The sequence below is a fragment of the Schistocerca americana genome, chromosome X (genome assembly GCF_021461395.2).
Source record: "Schistocerca americana isolate TAMUIC-IGC-003095 chromosome X, iqSchAmer2.1, whole genome shotgun sequence".
In the NCBI taxonomy this organism is placed as follows: Eukaryota; Metazoa; Arthropoda; class Insecta; order Orthoptera; family Acrididae; genus Schistocerca; species Schistocerca americana.
In genome coordinates, this window is record NC_060130.1 from 716,154,212 (window position 1) to 716,174,698 (window position 20,487).

The 20,487-nt window shown below is 41.1% G+C and overlaps 1 protein-coding gene across 1 annotated transcript in view; it reads left to right on the forward strand.

Annotated features, from left to right (window-relative positions):
• LOC124556270 (potassium voltage-gated channel protein Shal) overlaps positions 1-20,487 on the forward strand; it is an 832,638-nt gene that overhangs the window by 414,139 nt on the left and 398,012 nt on the right. The window contains exon 2 of the mRNA XM_047130255.1: positions 16,997-17,159. Coding sequence (XP_046986211.1) covers positions 16,997-17,159 — 163 coding nt within the window. The remainder of the gene's footprint in view (positions 1-16,996; positions 17,160-20,487) is intronic.

The following is a 20,487-nucleotide window of genomic DNA, read 5'->3' on the forward strand; positions in this document are numbered from 1 at the left end:
TTCTCGCTTCCCACGCCCGGGTTCCCGGGTTCGATTCCCGGCGGGGTCAGGGATTTTCTCTGCCTCGTGATGGCTGGGTGTTGTGTGATGTCCTTAGGTTAGTTAGGTTTAAGTAGTTCTAAGTTCTAGGGGACTGATGACCTGAGATGTTAAGTCCCATAGTGCTCAGAGCCATTTGAACCATTTCGATCCGCCAGGGACAACGCGGGGGCATCGGTGCCGACTTGATATCTTCCGTCGGAGCGATGTAGGGCTTCCTTCCCGCCGCTGTAAAACAATAGCTGTCTTTAGTGAGAATATTCCGTTTGAAGCATATCAGTATTACTTCTTGCACACTATCAGAGGGATGCATGTTGTTGTTGTGGTTGTTGTTGTTGTTGTGATCTTCAGCCCAAAGACTGGTTTGATGCAGCTCTCCAGGCTACTCTATCCTCTGCAAGCCTCTTCACCTCCGAGTGATTACTGCAGCCCCTCATCCTTCTGTATCTGCTTACTGTATTCATATCTTAATCTTCCTCTACGATTTTTACCCCCACACTTCCCTGCAGTACTAAATTGGTGATCCCTTGATGCCTCAGAATGTGTCCTACCAACCGATCCCTTCTTCTAGTCAGTTTGTACCACAAATTTCTCTTCTCCCAATTCTATTCAGCACCTCCTCATTCGTTACATGTTCTACCAATCTAATCTTCGGCATTCTTCTGTAGCACCAATTTTCAAACGTTTCAATTCTCTTATTATCTAAACTGTTGATCGTCCATGTTTCACTTCCATACATGGCTACACTCCGCACAAATACTTTCAGAAAGGACTTTCTGACACTTAAATCTATACTCGATGTTAAAAAATTTCTCTTCTTCAGAAAGGCTTTTCTTGCCATTGCCAGTCTACATTTTATATCTTCTCTACTTCTATCACCATCAGTTATCTTGCTTACCATATAAAAAAGCTCGTCTACTTCTTTAACTGTGTAATTTCCTAATCTAATTCCCTCAACATCACGTGATTTAATTCGACTATATTCCATTATTCTCTTTTTTCTTTTGTTGAAGGCCATATTATAACCTCCTTTCAAGACACTATCTATTTCGTTCAACTGCTCTTTCTAGTCCTTTGCTGTCTCTGACAGAATTACAAACAAAGTTATTATTTCTTTTAGCTGGACTTTAATTCCTACTCCAAATTTTTCTTTTGTTTCCTTTATGCTTCCTCAGTACACCGATTGAATAACATGGTAGATAGGCTACAACCCTATCTCACTCCCTTCTCCGCCACTGCTTTCCTTTCGTGACCCTCGACTCTTATAAGTGTCATCTCGTTTCAGTAAATAAATAAGAAGTTCGGCTCTGAAGCTGGGATGAATCAGCTGAAAACACTTTTTCAGGGACTCGACTCAAAGCTTGGAAGCGGTCAGTCTCCGATTCTTCTACTGCTCCATTTCTCCATAGAAACATATAGTATTAGATGTCAATATTCTGCGTATCCTATATTCACAAGTCTGTTCTAGAAACCAATTTCGTTCTATGAAAGCAACTGCAACGAGATTTGTTACCGAGAGTGTTGTGTGGGACGGTCATATCTAAAAATCCCCTCTTTAGTAGGATGAGAATCGGTAAATAATTACTGCCACACCTTCTTGTCTGCTCCATTAAAGCCGTATGCACCCATCGCTTATCGAACGACGACTTCTCACAATCGCTATCTTGTTTGGTTTACGGCGAAGCAGTAATACAACCAGCTAATTTTTTATTTTTTAAGTTTGTCAGTTTCGATGTTCGAGTCTGTTGTTTATGTCTACAAGATAGTGGCTCAAGGCGAACGGAGAAGAGCGCGTCTTTAATGTAGGGTCGTTTAAAGAGCTGTTGGAGCTTTTGTAATCACCAAAAAAAGAAACCAGCTCAGCGATACACTTATTCAAGACACAGAAGCACTCCAGTACGAGGATTACTACGCTGTTGCTACTCTGAAAAATGACAACTGCGAATTTTATGAATTATTCGTAGGAAGACGAGAGGCGCGAAAGATACGGAGGCATATCTTCAAGAAACAGCAACTCGTAATTTAAAAGTTTATCTTTCAAAGAAAATTTGATCTCAGTTCTAACTGAGGAAACTGAAAACGTAACGAAAACGAAACCTAAATGAGAAGATGACAAGAATTCCAAGCAAAAATTGAGATATCGAAGAACAAATGTGAATGCCCTAGTTGGTTTGTCCGCCACATTTCGCGAACGCTCGGCTCCGTGCAGAGCCCACGGGAATTCAATATTTAATTGAAAACGTACCCATTAAATATCTTAATTATGTCGTGTGCTATCAAGAACTTGCTTGCATTTAAACACAAATTCAAGCCTTATTAAACTCGTGAAAGAGTTACTCGCTCCTTGTCGAAGACGCACTAGTAAAACCTGCAGTGTCTCGTGCCCTGACTCTCGGGATACGGCCTGTGTTTCTCGTTGGGCCTTGATGCGCAGCCAGCCCTGATATGCTCCTGAGTGCAACTCGCTGTGCCAGCAGGCTGACTTTCGCGTGTGGGGTTACTACCAACTCTGCTGCGTCTGTCTGCAAATTCCTGTGTTTTTCCACTTTGAAGCTGGGTTTTCCTAGGAGCAGAAATTCTGCACCGCGTAATACGTAACGCGCTCGGCTTAATGCTTTGTCCCCTCAGCAGTGACAAAACAGTGAAGGTGCTTTTCGACATAGCGCAATGCGTAGTGTGCCAGTGCTTTACGCCAGGCATGGCAAGCCCAAGTCCACGAGAAAGACAAGCAGTGGCGCGTACGTCGCAGCACTAGACAGTGCAGGTCTTACGAGTGCCAGCAGCCGTCTCCAGCGGGGAGAGAGTAACTGTTTGAGACGAATTTAATAATTTTTGACTTCGTGTTTAAATGCATGCAAGTTCTCGATAGCACACGACAGCATTGAGACCTTTAGTGGGTACGTTTTCAATTACGTATTTATTTCCCGTAGGCCCCGCACGGAGCCGAGCGCTCGCGAAGTGTGGCGGACAGGCCGTCTAGTGTGACGTCACGAGTTCGTTGCACGCGGCCGACCAAAGATAATGGCCTGGGCGCGCTTTGATGACTTCAGCTTTGTAGTGCTACGGCCGAAACACAGCCATCTAGTGACCCAGCTCCGCATTCACTGACTCTCGCATATTTGCCGTTTTTCTTTTGCAAAATTACAAATGGTGTTACTGTTCATTGATTATTTACTCTTGATCCGAAAAGAATACTACTCTCAGTAATACTGTTATCTTTAAATTACTTTAAACCGACCAATTAGGGTACTGTCTGCTGTTTCCAAAGCACTTGAATATATTGTTCATGATCAAATCACTGAACATACGCACGAATTCAACCCATATGACAAATTTCAATCCGGGTTCCGTAAACACCACGGCACAAATACTGCTCTAATTAAAGTAATGATGACCTGAAATATGCCATCGACAGCCGAAAAGAAACAATATTGACGCCACTAAACTTCAGCAATGCTTTTGACGCTGTTAACCTTGACATACTGCTCGGAAAAGTGCGATAGCTTAATTTCTCAGATAGTGCTACGAGGTGGTTTGAAAGCTACTTAAAAGACAGACAGCAATGTGTTGTCTGTGTAAATGAAAAATCTTCCTGGAAACATGTCTCCTCAGGAGTGACACAAGGATCAGTTTTTTTCTTTGTTTTCTTTGTTTTCTTTATATGTCAATGATATTTCGTCGGTTCTGTCCTGTAAATATCATTTCTGTGCCGACGACCTCCAGCTCTACCTAGGCGTCAGATCTGAAGATACAAACATTGCAATCGCTCAGATGAATGATAATCTGTCTTCAGTAGTGACATGGGCGAAAAACCGGGGCTTAACCTAAATGCAAAGAAGACACAAGTAATCTTAATAGCTCATCAGAAATTAATAAGCTCAGATTTCCGAGAACGGCTGCCTCTTATTCTGCTCCAGGGTGTTCCAATACCATACCAGAAAACAGTTACGAACTTGGGGTGTAACTTTGGATGAGCATCTCGACTGGGCAGAGAATACAGTCGCAATGTGCGAGAAGACGTCCGCTTGTCTCTATGTTCTCAAAAAGTTTAGGAACGTATTTTCACAGGACGTGAAACTCCAGTTCGTGCAAGCACTCTTTCTGCCGAACCTCCACTATTGTGATGTAATTAAACAAGGCATGAGTAGTGAAAAGAAAAGACGATAAGAACTAACTATGAATGCCTGTGTGCGTTACACCTGCAACATTCGCCGATATGATCATGTTAGTGCCTCGTACTCCCAGCTAGGGTGGCTGCGGCCGGACAAAATGCTTGACTACCACGCTCTGTGTCTACTTCACAGGCTCCTCCTCGTGCGAGCACCCAGCACCTTGCTTCAGAGATTAAACACCTTTCATGCCATCATAATCGAAACACGAGGTCACTGTTATTTGGTATCCTAACTGTACCCACTCACAAAACAAAAACATTTGCAAACTCCATCTCTGTTTCCACTGTCCACCTCTGGAAGAAACTGCCGTTACCGTGTAAAAAATTCAACCCCTGCTGCTTTTAAGAAGAAGTTCAAATATTTCAACTATCATCCTCATAACGTTTTCGACAAAATTAGTGTACAAGACCAATCCTCCCCTCTGTCAAATAGCAAAATTAGTGTCCCCTATCTTGCTCCTTTCTCTTTTTCCTCTTCATCTGTCTCCATTGGCCACCCAATCTTCTTTTCCTTAACTGTGTTCCATCACATCCCTATTCTTCTGCCCCCTTCACCATCAGTCTCCCTCATATTCCCTGCGGCTAGCACTCCTATCTAAAATCTCTCTCTATCATAATGCCTAATTATAGCAGTACTTATCATCTACGAATACAAAATGTGTGTGTATGTCTTTTTCCAAGTGTACCTTTGTAATTGTTTATTTCACTTTTTGTACTAGGTGTAGTTTAACATGTCTACTAAAACATATGGAAGGAAAATAAGTAGAATGCCTGGTTAGATGTAAGAGAGGGCCTTGCCAGGTTAAATAAATAAATAAATAAAAAGAGTTTGATTAGTACAGTTTACCAACACAGTGCATTGTTTCAACTTTTAATAAAAAGAAAAGGCGTGACACTCACTGACAATGATACTCATAAATAATTGTTTTTTGCTTCATTATTGCATTTGCTTATCAAATAGAGTCGTTCAATCTCCCCATTAAATTTCTTTACACACGCACATAGTGTCAAACAACTTTCCTTTTTGTACTTTACTAAAGAATGTTTTCATTCACTCATTGTACTTAAAATTCAGTCTCTCTCTCTCTCTCTCTCTCTCTCTCTCTCTCTCTCCTCTCTCTCTCTCTCTCTCTCCCTTTCCCTCTCTCTCTCAAAGAGACAGAGAGGGTGAGAAGCTGTGGGTATAGGTTCAAACATAATTCTTTTAGATTTCAATACAAGAGAACTGTAGTGTATAATGTACTTCAAATTCGGTTAAAGTGCAGTTTAGGTGTCGGCAGTTTTTACAAGACATTACATGTTAGTAATGTGGCGACAAAATAATGGGAATCAAGATGGTCAATCATATTTGCAGTCTTCCTTGTCACAAATGCTTCGCTGTTTTCTAGGAATATATGAAGATTTTCGAGGTTGCTGTCAGGCAGGAACCTAATAGCACAGTTTAAATTGCCGCAAGTGAAATGAACAGCAATCATATTTCTTAAGAAGGTAGAATCTCATTCCCTACATGCGTTTTGCTTCTGACTAACCCTATTCATTGCTCACCATTCATTGTGATTTTACCAATATCAACATGTCTTTTAAGAACTGCCAACACCTATACTGCACCTTAACCGCAACTTCTGTTCAACCACAGACATTCAAGACACATACGCACACACACACACACACACACACACACACACACACCTGTATTCATAAATACACTCCTGGAAATTGAAATAAGAACACCGTGAATTCATTGTCCCAGGAAGGGGAAACTTTATTGACACATTCCTGTGGTCAGATACATCACATGATCACACTGACAGAACCACAGGCACATAGACACAGGCAACAGAGCATGCACAATGTCGGCACTAGTACAGTGTATATCCACCTTTCGCAGCAATGCAGGCTGCTATTCTCCCATGGAGACGATCGTAGAGATGCTGGATGTAGTCCTGTGGAACGGCTTGCCATGCCATTTCCACCTGGCGCCTCAGTTGGACCAGCGTTCGTGCTGGACGTGCAGACAGCGTGAGACGACGCTTCATCCAGTCCCAAACATGCTCAATGGGGGACAGATCCGGAGATCTCGCTGGCCAGGGTAGTTGACTTACACCTTCTAGAGCACGTTGGGTGGCACGGGATACATGCGGACGTGCATTGTCCTGTTGGAACAGCAAGTTCCCTTGCCGGTCTAGGAATGGTAGAACGATGGGTTCGATGACGGTTTGGATGTACCGTGCACTATTCAGTGTCCCCTCGACGATCACCAGTGGTGTACGGCCAGTGTAGGAGATCGCTCCCCACACCTTGATGCCGGGTGTTGGCCCTGTGTGCCTCGGTCGTATGCAGTCCTGATTGTGGCGCTCACCTGCACGGCGCCAAACACGCATACGACCATCATTGGCACCAAGGCAGAAGCGACTCTCATCGCTGAAGACGACACGTCTCCATTCGTCCCTCCATTCACGCCTGTCGCGACACCACTGGAGGCGGGCTGCACGATGTTGGGGCGTGAGCGGAAGACGGCCTAACGGTGTGCGGGACCGTAGCCCAGCTTCATGGTCCTCGCCGATACCCCAGGAACAACAGTGTCCCTAATTTGCTGGGAAGTGGCGGTGCGGTCCCCTACGGCACTGCGTAGGATCCTACGGTCTTGGCGTGCATCCGTGCGTCGCTGCGGTCCGGTCCCAGGTCGACGGGCACGTGCACCTTCCGCCGACCACTGGCGACAACATCGATGTACTGTGGAGACCTCACGCCCCACGTGTTGAGCAATTCGGCGGTACGTCCACCCGGCCTCCCGCATGCCCACTATATGCCCTCGCTCAAAGTCCGTCAACTGCACATACGGTTCACGTCCACGCTGTCGCGGCATGCTACCAGTGTTAAAGACTGCGATGGAGCTCCGTATGCCACGGCAAACTGGCTGACACTGACGGCGGCGGTGCACAAATGCTGCGCAGCTAGCGCCGTTCGACGGCCAACACCGCGGTTCCTGGTGTGTCCGCTGTGCCGTGTGTGTGATCATTGCTTGTACAGCCCTCTCGCAGTGTCCGGAGCAAGTATGGTGGGTCTGACACACCGGTGTCAATGTGTTCTTTTTTCCATTTCCAGGAGTGTATTTGTTTCATACCTCACTACATCAAAATGTGTGTGATATACTTTACTTCAGATCACAAAATACCACAAAACAAACAGAGTGTTCATCTCAAATACATAAACTGAACATCCTCCAAAAGGCGTGCAACTCCAACATACATACAAAGCTTAAAGTAAATCTTCTATCATCAAAAATCCTAAATGTAAAGTTAACATTTTGTTTCTGAATATTGGAAGGAAATAAGGACTTAAACGACAATAAATTAGTGTAATTCAGCAAAATTTACAGTTAAACTTGTCATAAAAGGCACTAGGATTTGCATATCCATTTACTGAATAAATTCCATATTTCAAATTTTCAAATTCAGTCTCCCCCTCACACAGCTTTTCTCTCTCTCTCTCTCTCTCTCTCTCTCTCTCTCTCTCTCTCTCTCTCACACACACACACACACACACACACACACACACACACAGAGAGAGAGAGAGAGAGAAAGAGAGAGAGAGAGAGAGAGAGAGAGAGAGAGAGAGTGAGAGAGAGAAGAGAGAGAGAGAGATTTATGGAAGGGAAATAAGGAAAGATAGAGGGGGGGGGGGGGGGGGGAGACAGAGACAGAGAGGACAGAGAGAGAGAGAGAGAGAGAGAGAGAGAGAGAGAGGTTGATAAAAGAATAACAGTGTACAAAAACTGTCATATATGTTCATAATTTTTTTGTTTTCTATCTCACTATACCTTATTTAGTTTGAAACATTGTACATCACATTCTGCCACCACTATCTTTCACTCATTTCACTCATACACTGAGGAACTGGAGCGTTCAACTCCTAAAGGACAAAGGGAAATGAATCATTTTTTAAAGAAATGTATTTAGTATTTACATAGTAATTTATTGAAAAACTACACATTCCAAGATTTTTAAAATAGTATAACACATTTACACCTCATGATTTTTAGAGTTGTATAGCACATTACTTATACCTGTCATTGACATTTTCCACTTTGTGTTTTCAGCATTATCTCGCTAGCTATAAAATTAAATTTGTGGTGGAAAGTATAGTGACTGTGTTAGAAAACTATATATATTTTTCCACATATTAATTAACAGTAGACTCTTCTCCACTGATACAGTGAATAAACAAATTTAAAAAAATTGTACACAAAAATATTCCGTGTTGTCCTTAGTTTCTTTAACTGCCTGCCACATTTATTATTGCCTACAGAATAATTAACATTTTTAGTAAGATTATTCATCATTACTTTACAGGATTGGATGTTAATATTTTGCAGATATGTCCTTCAAAGATCTCTGACATTTGCAAACATCACTTAAGTCAGCCTCAGTAAGATCGCAGCTCTCCAGCTTTAAGCAACATATTTTGTGCAAGGCAGAAAGTTGATGCGAATCACCAATAAGACTACCTGAATACAAATCTAATATTGCTTTCAGTATGAACCAACGAAGGCTAGATATCACAAAAGCAGTTTCAGTGGGAACGGCAAACTTTCCACAGTCACATTTCGTTATGAAATAATTTGGGACGGATATTTCAACTTCTTTATCAAATAGCACCCAAGAGGTGCTAATCTCACAACATTTTAGAAAACGCTCCTTATTTTCTGGTGTCTGTGACACTTCAAAATTCTCCCATAACACTGCAGAATATTTGTCAACATTCACACATTTATCGAATATTCCACAGCAAGGAAGCAATGTCCACAGAGGAATATTTTTATTCAAATAATTTAGTAGTACCATATCTCTGAATCTTAGTTTCTTTTCACTCTGAAATATCTTAATGTAACTTACAAAATAATTTGCTCCACTCATTTGACAGTAACTACTAAATCTACCTTTCAGATTGTCATTCTGCAGCTTACTAAGTAATATATAGTTCGGCTTATAAAGTTTAACTACATACAGAATCAGTAATAAAAACCCATCAAGAATATTGATCAGTGCCTGAAAAGCTTGAGAGCTCGAAGTATGAGAATTATGTACACTCTGCCTCCAAGCCTCCAAATTTTTAACCATAAAGACATTTTTCTTAAAAACCCTAACAGCAAAAAGCTGTATACCCTAATAGGCTGCCTATATTGATCATTAAACCTTTCACCTTCAGATGCACCTTTCACATTAACAATGTGCCACCAGTCACAAATTATGTATTTGTATGAAAGTTGAAGTATGTTCAGAGCCTGTAAAATTTGTCTCTCTTGAACATAACGCCTTTAAAGCAGCAAATTTCTATCATCAAAAATCATAAATGTAAGGTAACATTTTTTTCTGAATATTGGAAGGAAATAAGGACTTAAACGACAATAAATGAGTGTATTTCAGCAACGAACCTTTTTCCTTCTTGTACATCAATTCTAAATACTTAAAATCTGCAGTAATTACAACTTCAAAATTTTCTAAATTTGGAAACTTCAACAGTCTGTCAGCTTTAGTAATCGAGTTATCATGGATACATTTCAAAATATGTTTTGTGTCAAAAATTAGGAACAATCTTCTAGTACTCTCATTAGGATGTTGAATACAAGGCTGCAAAATACGACTAAGGGGAAGTAACCTAACTCACAAACTTTTGGATTTACTGCATTGTTATCTGAGATTGAAGCCAACCACAGTAAACTTCAGTTATTATGTGTAATAACGTAGTTTTTAGCTGTTGAGAAGTTAAATTTTGAAAATACACTTGATATCATGAAAATCTGTGCTGTTTTGGTAAGATCATTGTTATCAGTGTTATTGGCACCATAAATTGTACCTCTTTTAAACATCAAACGAGGCTCGATGCAAGTTTCATCGAGGAGCAGATTTACCACTAGTTCATGATCTTTCAAAGATGTTCTCTTAATTTTCAAATAGTGCCATCTACATTTATACTATTTAAACTAAATTTACCTATCAGCTTTCTGACAGTGCATCGGCGTAGCAATTATAGATAACGACTATTGTGTACAGCTGTGTATGTTGATGGCGAATGAACAAACATAGACGTTGCCAGTAATAATATATTCCTACAATATCTACGACAGTTATCATTATTTCTTAGGAATTGAATTTGAGCAATTATCAGCTGCAGTTCTGAACATGTATCACCGAAATATTTATCTTCTGGCACTTTCACTATATTTTCAACCACCAAACACTTGTTTAAATTGTCTCCTTCAGACATTATTGACACAATATATTCCATTATTCTATCAAATACATCCTATGTGTTTGCTGACCTATATTCAGTGGGCACATTATGCTGGGGAATTTTGTATTTGCTTACGGAAAGTAGGAAATTTAAATCAGTATTAATAGTTACAGAGCCTAAAATAGCTGGTAACTCATTAGTGACATCAATAAAACACAGCATTATCTTCTGTTCACATTCGACCAGCAGCACATCATCTTTTACGATACTGCTCCGCATTTCTACTCAATAAACTACATCGTCCTTGAATGATGTACGACCATACTTTGCTTCTTACCATCTCCTGATAACTTAAACCTTACGTATGTTATTAACTGACATTTAATTATAACTAACTGTACCAAGAGCAATGCGTTTCTGACGAATCGTCAATGTGCCGTTGCCTTGAAACGTCATACTTTCATAACATGCTCAGTATAATAATTCTTTAATCACGAATTTGACTTTTCTAGTCATTTTGTTACAACAGATCGTACAATTGACGACGGATTTTCGAGAGATCCTGGATTTGCTGGTTCTTAGTAACGGTATATATACATAAGCTTCACCTGAAAGCCAATACGACATCTCGCGACTCTGTACCGAAGAGAGTTGGCGTCATGTGACGCAGGTGGTGTTCTTCCAGCTCATTGGACTGCGTTCAAACGCAGGTTCAGAATATTTGACATGCTAAATATTGTTCTTCATGTTCCGAAAGACTCCCCAGCGTGCTTTTTCCACACTATAACGTCAGAAACTCGGCAGGCTCAACGTTAACGTTCGAATGCCCGGTCCATGTGCCGACGGCTTAACGTGTTGTACTCTGCATCCTAGTGAATCAATTGCTGGAAGTCAGGTACAGTTCGCGTGCAAAATAGTTAAAAAGAGTGCTAAAAAGCTACAAGTGCTTTTCAGTGACGAGGACGATGAGCTATTATTTGACACAGCGTCAAAAATATATTGTTCATTGTTTTCTTAGCTTCTCGTAAATCTGGAGCAAATTATCCTGTCCTTCACCGAGTTTTATATGTTTAGTTATTAGCAAACCCAGAAGTTCCCCTTTTTCTGTTCTCCCACGCAATGCATTAGTATTGTACAGTGTACTAACACACTGGTTAACGTAACAATCATTTGTTTGAAAACTCTTCAGAGACAGCACGAATGGAATGAACAGGTAATGTGCTCGCGTCCCTCCCACCGCAAAACATTCTATCCTGTCCGCGCGGCGCAGAACTCGTGATCCTAGGTAAACCTGGCTTTATTTAGATTACCTATGCTTCAGCACAAAGGCAACCGATTCACTGTAACCTCAAGCTCGCAACTTTCACTGTTGTGTTATTTGCCTGCAGCCGTTTACAGAATTCACATATTTTATGATTAGAAAAAGATATCTGGCGGTAATAAGAATAGAAAAATATCTTTACACTAGATAGACTCTTTTAATTACTCAAGAAGACGACATTGTATCGCCGGAAGAATACAGTGATACTGTCTTGTAATTAAACGAACAAATCACAGTCTACAACGCGTATTTTTTTATGGCTGGTTTCGGCCGAATTAGGGCACCCTCAGACCTAAAATGTGAGAGGATGGCAGCTATCGCTGGCATCAGCTGCGGATCGTCGCTAAAACATCTAATTATACTGTGAGGTGCTGAAAAGTAATGCCCCAGACGTTTTATGTGAAAGCTCTCAAAGCTTTTTAGGTAAAACAACCATTGTTAACATTCTACATCTTTATTCTTCATGTCTACATATCTGCAGCCCTCTGCCATTAGAGGACTCAAAAGTGTGGCGTGTAACATACCGGTGTGTAGCGTAACTACATCAGTGCGTTAGAAACAGTCTACTGCAATCGAAATACGAATTCGAAGAACTCGTCCACACATGGGGCCCTTCTGCATGACAATGCCAGACCACGCACTGGTCCGACATCTTCAACAATCTAACGCCTTGGATTCGCTGCAGTCGATCATCCCCTATAAAGTTTCGCCTGGATTCCATCCGATTTTCATCTGATTCCGGAACTTAAAGAACACCTCCGAAAGACTTCACTTTGATAGCGACGAAGCGGTGCAAGCACAAATTATATTGTGGCTCCTTAACAAAGTCAAACATTTTACGTTGAAGGTATCGACAAACTGGTCTCTCGCTGGGAGAAATCCGTTCGTCGCCAGAGTGACATGAAGAATAAAGATGTGGACTGTTAATAAAGTTTGTTTTATTGAAAAAGCTCTGAGTTTCCACATAGGATATTCTGAGGCATTACTTTTCAGCATGTCCTCGTACTTATTAATTTCTGAACAACGAAAATTTAATAAAATTAAAGGATATACGTTGCTGTAGAGCGGAATCATTGATGATCACGGTATACTACTCCACTGACGACGTATAGTACAAATTACAGGGCACATGACGTCTAAAGATCTTAAACCTAACCCAAAGATGTCACAGATTATCCTTATATCACACCGAAAGCTGATCAGTGAACAGTTTCGTAAAACATCGTTATCATATCTACCGTATTCCGTAGCCCAGCAAGCGAAGCTTCTCCACACAATCCGAGAGGCCGTATTTAGGTCTGTAACCAGTTTCATTCGTTCAGAAGCTGACTCGATGGGCCTATCGCTCCTGCAGATGTGTCTGCTGGCGTTATCTCGTTCAGACTTTGAAGACCCCACTCCGCCACAAAGCTGTGATTTCCTTTTCATTTAATCTTCAGAAAGGCGCGTCGCGTTATCTGCCAGCTATGCCTTACCAAAGTCTCCTTTTCCGCCGTTGTTGCCATTAAGGTCTCCACGCGTAACCCTCGGCGTGGGTTCAGTGCTATATCCCACGAGATTGTGTGCCTGCCTGAACTCAGGCACCCTAAAATTCCGGCCTACTGATGTATAGGACGTCCAACCCCGCGATGTGGACGCTCCAGACAGGAATTACTGAAGTGAGGGTGTAGAGAAGGGGGCCCTGTCTCCCTTGAGACAGGTTAAGGTTTGTGTGTGATACCACAAACAAATAACTCTTTTACACCCCGTGATGAAATATGAATACCTTCTGAAAGAACAGTAAAAGATTCCCGCATAATTTTGATGAGCATCTGAACTAAAAAGAACAAACTATCACTGCATGTAAGAAATCTCTCTCTTCTCTAGATGCATTCAAAAATTTAAAAAATATTTTCGCCGAAAATAAAACAGAAACTTGTCGAGTCCTTAGTCCTGCAGAATATTTACTACTGTAATGTAGTTCAACTCAGCACAAATGGTGAAAACTCCAGGCGATTGGATTGTGCCATGGATACTTGTGTAACACACGTCTGTGTGTAATATTGGGTTAGTTGGTCACGTCAGTCCTTCATATGCCCAGATGGAGTAGATGTCTTCTTCATTGGTTTCTTAGTTTCAAGTGTCCACAGTTCATCTCCTAGCATATCAGATCTCACTCATGACTTCGTAACAGCAGTACAAAATCTGATATGTCCTAAATCTTGGCTCTAGTTATGCGTAACATAAAACCTTTCTCCATCTCTTTATTCATTTCAGCCGTACTGATACGGAACAAACTAACTTATGAACTGCGTCTTATGACAAACTCCTCTGTGTTCAAGAAGAGACTGAAGACCTACCTTTTGTCATCGACTTAGCCTCTTCGTCAGAATATCTCAGCTGTCTTCACTCTGACCAGAAAATCTGTCACATAAAAAAAAAAAACTATCGATGCTTTTCTCATTCCTCCCTATTTCCAGTTTCTTTCCTCCACCTCATTTCCTAACTTCATGTTATTATTCCTGGCTGTTTTCGGAGGCCAGTCAACTTCTCCAGATTTGATTCCTTTTATATCATAGCCACACATTTCCATTAGATATAATTTCAAACAAAACTAGAAATGACTTGACGCAGAGTTAACTACATTGCCATTTTTGGAAAAATAAAAAAGTCGTGTTACCAAAAAAGATAAATGTGTAGTAATGAAATCTCGGGAATACAGTATATTCGTCTAATTAACATATTTAAGTGATTAACATTCTAAGGTCACAGGTAAGTTCGAATCAAGCCATTGTAATTGTGAAATATTGATGCATTAATAACTGGTGTAACTGCCAGGATTTTGAATGCAAGTATGCAAAATTGCATGCATTGTCTTGTACAGGTGCTGGCGTAGAGTTCCGTGCCTGTCAGTCAATACAGGAACGGTTAATCTGTTTGCGTATGACGCTGGAGTGGTCGTTCGGTGATGTCCCTTATGTACTTGATTGGAGACAGATCTGGTGATCGAATAGGCCGAGGTAACATGTCCACACCCTTAGAGCATATTAGGCTACAACAGCGGTATGTGGGCGAGCGTTTTCTTGTTTGAAAACACTCACTGGAATGCTGTTCATGAATGGCAGTACAACAGATCGAATCACCAGATTGAAGTACAGATTCCCAATGAGGTTGTGTGAGACAACCACGAGAGTGCTTCTGCTGTCATATGAAATCGCATCCCAGACCATAACTCCAAGTGTAGGTCCAATGCGTCTAGCATGCCGACACGTTAGTTGCAGGCCCTCATTTGGCCTCCTTCTAACCAACACACGGCTATCACTGGCACCGATGCAGAACCAGCTTTTATCACAAAACACAACAGAGCTTCACCCTGCCCTCCAGTGAGCTCTCGCTTGACACTAATGAAATCGCAGATGGCGGTGGTTTGAGGTCAGTGAAATGCCCACTGCCTCGGAGCTGTCTTTGATTTACCCGATTTGTAACAGTTCGTTGTGCCACTGTGGTGCCAACTGCAGCTCACATTGCTGCTTTAGATGCAATACGATGCACCAGAGCCATACGCGGAACACAGTGGTCTTCCCCCACCTGGGCGTCCAGGGCCCCGGTCTGCTTGCAACCGTACAATCTTGTGACCGCCGCTTGCAGCAATCATGTACAGTGGCTACATTCCTGGCAAGTCTTTCTGGCGTATCACAGAAGGAACATCCAGCTTCTCGTAGCCATATTAAACGACTTCATTCAAGCGCAGTGGGTTGTTAATAATGGCTTCTTTGTCTTCTGATTAACATCATCTCACCATCAAAGACAACTGACGGTCACGACCATTACTAGGTGTATTTAAAACAAACCTGATTTGCATCTTCCGAGTGGAGCTACTAACGCCTTTCTTATGCGACTGGCGCGAAATTTGAGTAGACATCATCTTTCACATGTAGTAACATGCCTACCAACTTTCGTTTATGTCGCACAACGCCTGGTGTCGCAATTTTTCCGTCAAAGCGTATTTATTACTGTATGTTACTGTTATTATGTATTGCTCACGTACTATGTATACTGTAATGATTACTGCATCCATTGTCATTCTCCTTCTTCATCTTCTTCTTCTCCTTTAACGTATGAGCCGCTACCAGCTAAATTCACATCAACTGTTTCTTCTTTCTTTTCTTCCACATTCTTCACATCATTTCTTTTCATTTATCTGCCGATGTCACCCCAGTCTCCGTCTAGGAGTTTTCATGGAAACCTTCGGAATCTCGTAGTTGCTTTCTGAACAGCAATCATTCCTCAACATCTTGTAGAGTAATTCGGCGTTCCATGAAGTTCCTTCCAATTTCTTCGTACCATGTATTATCACCTTTTGATTTACCGAAATAAGTGAAGTCTTTTGTGTCAGTCTGTTGGGATTCATCCTTTGGATATGGCTTCAGAAAACTATTATTATTATTGCTATTCCTCTGTACTACACATACTATATTGTCAACTCACTAAAGACTGTTGGTTAGATGTAAAAGAGGGCCTGGAGGCCTTGTAAAATAAATAAATAAATAAATGTAGTATAAGTAGATTTGAAGCAAGCAGGAATAACATAATTTGATATAAGAGACAAAGACTTTTGGCATAAAATTCATGACTGCACAGAAAGCTTGACATAAAAACCACGAAGACCAGAACGACGTGGTCTGACGAAAAGGGCACTTGCTGAGAGAATAAAAGAACTACGGGCACAAAGAATATCTACACAAAACTCTGAAAATTCCTTCTTTTGTACTTTTCATGGTCCAGTCTGGAACAAACATTGGTAAAAATACAATAAACATTATTTCCCATGCGTTTTAAAACATAAGCAAGGCGCGGACCGTTGCAACAGAATAGCGGAGGATACCTCAAATAGGGAGTCCAACACAGTGGTCTGGAAAACCGACAGGACGGCGGGCTGGACTGTTCACTCGCTACTGTGACATTACTTAAGGGAAAAGACCCTCAGCAGCCTGTTGGTACGAATTGTTGAATTATGTGATGCTTCACATGGATATTAAAACCTATGAGTGATCATTCCAGGTGTCTGTACAAACATAAGGCGCATGTAGACGGTTACGAGTAAGGTAATGATTAAGACTGTCCAGTTTTGATTTGGCAGCTACGTAATTGCACTTTAGTGTAAGCATTAAAATTGAATTGTGGCCACAGTAGTCGCACTCCTTTAGATTAGCATGCTGTTTTATCAAACTAATGTCTGTAATGTGTTACAGGTACGGTGACATGGTTCCCAAGACGATTGCTGGCAAGATCGTTGGAGGAGTGTGCTCCCTCAGTGGTGTGCTAGTGATCGCTTTGCCGGTTCCTGTTATCGTATCTAACTTCAGTCGCATCTATCACCAGAACCAGCGGGCAGACAAGAGGAAGGCGCAGAGGGTAAGCTCATCCAACTTTGTATGAATGACAAAGCAAATACTTTTATCGTACAAATAACGTTCTTTGATTGTAATTAGACAGTAGCAAGCATTCGTTTCAGATGCTAGTGGAAAATTAAGAAAATTGTGTAAACTATAGCGTGAACTGAGTAACTTAATGTTGATTATTTACGTAGTTAAGAAGTGGTGTTCGATTTGACTGTCATTAATATTTTTTGTTAATTCTGTGGGTAATTCCGCGAATATGTGTTATGGTTAGCGACTGAGGAGATAAGAGTCGACACAGGCACAAATATTGGTGAATTGGAGAGCTAGGACAAATGAAATTGTTTCACTGTCCCCATGTAAGAGGAAGTACTACTTTCATAACCCCATCTAAAACATTAGAGAATTGTTTTCAGTAAAGTAATATTGGCAGTTGGTTGTATGTTGCTAATTATGAATGATGGTTCAAATGGCTCTGAGCACCATGCGACTTAACTTCTGAGGTCATCAGTCGCAATTATGAATGATAAAATGAGCAAAAAGTATAGTGCTGACTTCAAATGGCTTTGAGCACTATGGGACTCAACATCTTAGGTCATAAGTCCCCTAGAAATCAGAACTACTTAAACCTAACTAACCTAAGGACATCACACACACCCATGCCCGAGGCAGGATTCGAACCTTCGACCGTAGCAGTCCCGCGGTTCCGGACTGCAGCGCCAGAACCGCACGGCCACCGCGGCCGGCATAGTGCTGACTTCTGCTACAATGGGAACAAAAGAGGCTGTTAGCTTGAAAAAGGCGATAACCGAAGTTTCGTTTCGTTTACCTGATGTATTAGGGTCTCTGTAAGCTCCATGGCAGCAGTAATATTTTACAGCCGCCACTGATTTAAATTTCCGGCATGTTTCAAGGCTGCATTTGTGTTATTCAATAATAATCTGAGTAATACAAAATAAAAATTCAAGTCTGAAAATTACTGCGTAATACACTGCAGGGATCGCCACGAATCCATCTAGGAGATTACTTACACTGTACGGCTTTGACGGATGATAGCGTCGCGTACCCTCCTGTCACACGTAATGTATGGGAAGACATCAATAACAGCTCCTCATCCGTGCTTCTTCTCAAAACTAACATAAATCAGTAGTGTCTGACTCCGTACCTTAAATACCTTTGAAGCCCTAATCGACTTTTTTCGTGTTCTCGTTGCATCGTCTTTTTTCCTTCCCTTAACAGTGTTAAGTTATTTTTTCCGCAGCGGAATACAAAGACTCAAGACTTCGTAGATATACCTTATAAGAACGAGCCGCTGTATTTAATCATTACGTAAGTAAAAAAACTATCTCTACACGCAGTATGTACTATGCTAGCTAGACTCTTGAGTTTTCCTGACTCAGTTTCGGTTCTTTTCCGTTGCTTAAGTTTTTATTTATTTTATACAGATAAAAAACTTAAGCTTTCCGACCTTGATTTAAAACAGAGATGTAAATTTTAATTTTTTCCCATTACAGAATTTCGAATGACAAGCTTTACGGTTGTAACTTGCACTGCAGAACAAGTGCGAGACATGTGAGTTTAAAAGTTCATGTTAGTGTGAAATGGATTTTCAGTACCAAAAATCACTACATTCGCCTCCAATAGGATTAGGTTGTCATGTGTTGAGTGATACTTCCTTATAGAACAGTCATAGAGCTGCTCATCTTTCTGAACTGAAGGAACCATACTAAGCGTAAGACTCAACTATTATCTTCAGTACGTAGCTGGTGAGACCCATTTTCTGATAATTATTTGGTTTTGTGCAATGACACTTTGGTTTTGGGAACGGTTGACTAATGCTTTCCTCTGAAAGATGAGGTGACCTGCATCGGACCAAATCAAGCTGAGAAGTGTAAAGAAATGTTCTTTGGAAGTAGTTTCTATTTTCTTCAACTACTGCATTTAATATGTCCCATGTGCTGTGGTGTGAGCTTTAGACTAAACGTATTCCAGTTTTCGGATAGTGAAGTGGTGGTTTTATTTCTTCTATACTGAGCAGACAGAATTTCTCTGTCTCCTATTGCTGACGGTGTTTAGATCCAGTGTTAAGATACGGCATTTATTTTGGGAGACTTCGTGTGGTGGTGTTGCACGAAATCAGTTACCGAAAATATCAATTTGCAATGATACCCATCTTCACCAATAATCCTCCTCACTGATAACTATTCTTTTGCAGAAGGTGAGAAACGGTTGTTGTTAGGCCATAATAACTCGTGCCATTATTGTATTTTACTCTCCTCTTTGATACGTCTTGCTGCTGAAAAGAATCCGATGGACTGAGTCAAAATCTATGGAGAACCACCTACGTATCCTGCTCGCCAATTGGAATTTGTCAATCTTTCAGGAGATCTAGTGTCTGTAAAGTCTGCCAGTGGACACTGGAACGCATGCTTTGATAATATGGCGGATCGCTATAGAGACATGATCCGCTCTATATTGAAGCACATGTGAGGAGTTTTAAGAGTACTGAACGAAGACCACTTCGGCCTTTTTTGCGTACTTTTGACTTTGATGGTCGTCGTTTCTGCGAAGGCTATAATCGCTTAGCACAGGATTCTTTAATGATTCTTCTAAGCATAGGTACAATAGCCTCCTCTGAGCTAATACTAGACTGTTCCCACGTTAGTTCTGAATACCTTCAAACTACACTGCAATATAAAAGCCATTTATCAAACAGAATGTTCAGTTCCCATATCCTTCTTCAATGATAAAACATTTTTGATGAGAGGTGAACATCGAGGATTAACCGTCTGTTCAACCGTGTTGATGAACAAATTACAGTGTCTGTTTTCTATTTGATAGTATTGCCCTTGTATTTTTTGTATCTTGTTATAATACTTGTGCTTTTCTTGTGGAGAGACTGAGCGCAAGAAAATATATCTCCTATGTTTTGTGTCAGCTTTAGGTATGAAGTAGCCTTGTATGTTTCAGTCGCGATTTCCCAAATCCCTGTTTTGAAAAGAAACATTCTTTTATTATTCACCGCTTTGTCACAAGTACACTTATACGTACAAATACATATACTAATATACACTATGTATGTTTGCGTGAATGCCCTAACTTTTGCTGCTGTATTTCCTAAAGCCTACGTAAACAACGCCTCGAAACCTAGAGGTAGCTCGGTCTTTGGGTTCGTTACGTGTATTTCTAGAATTTTTTTCCTTTCGTGTATGATTTATGCCATCAGGTCGATGTAGCAGCTCTAGACAGCTAATGCAGTGGGTACAGTACTGTGCTACAGTATCTGAGCAGGAGGGTTAGGTTCTGGAATTAGGTGTACTTAATATTTGCTGATTTAAGTCTGC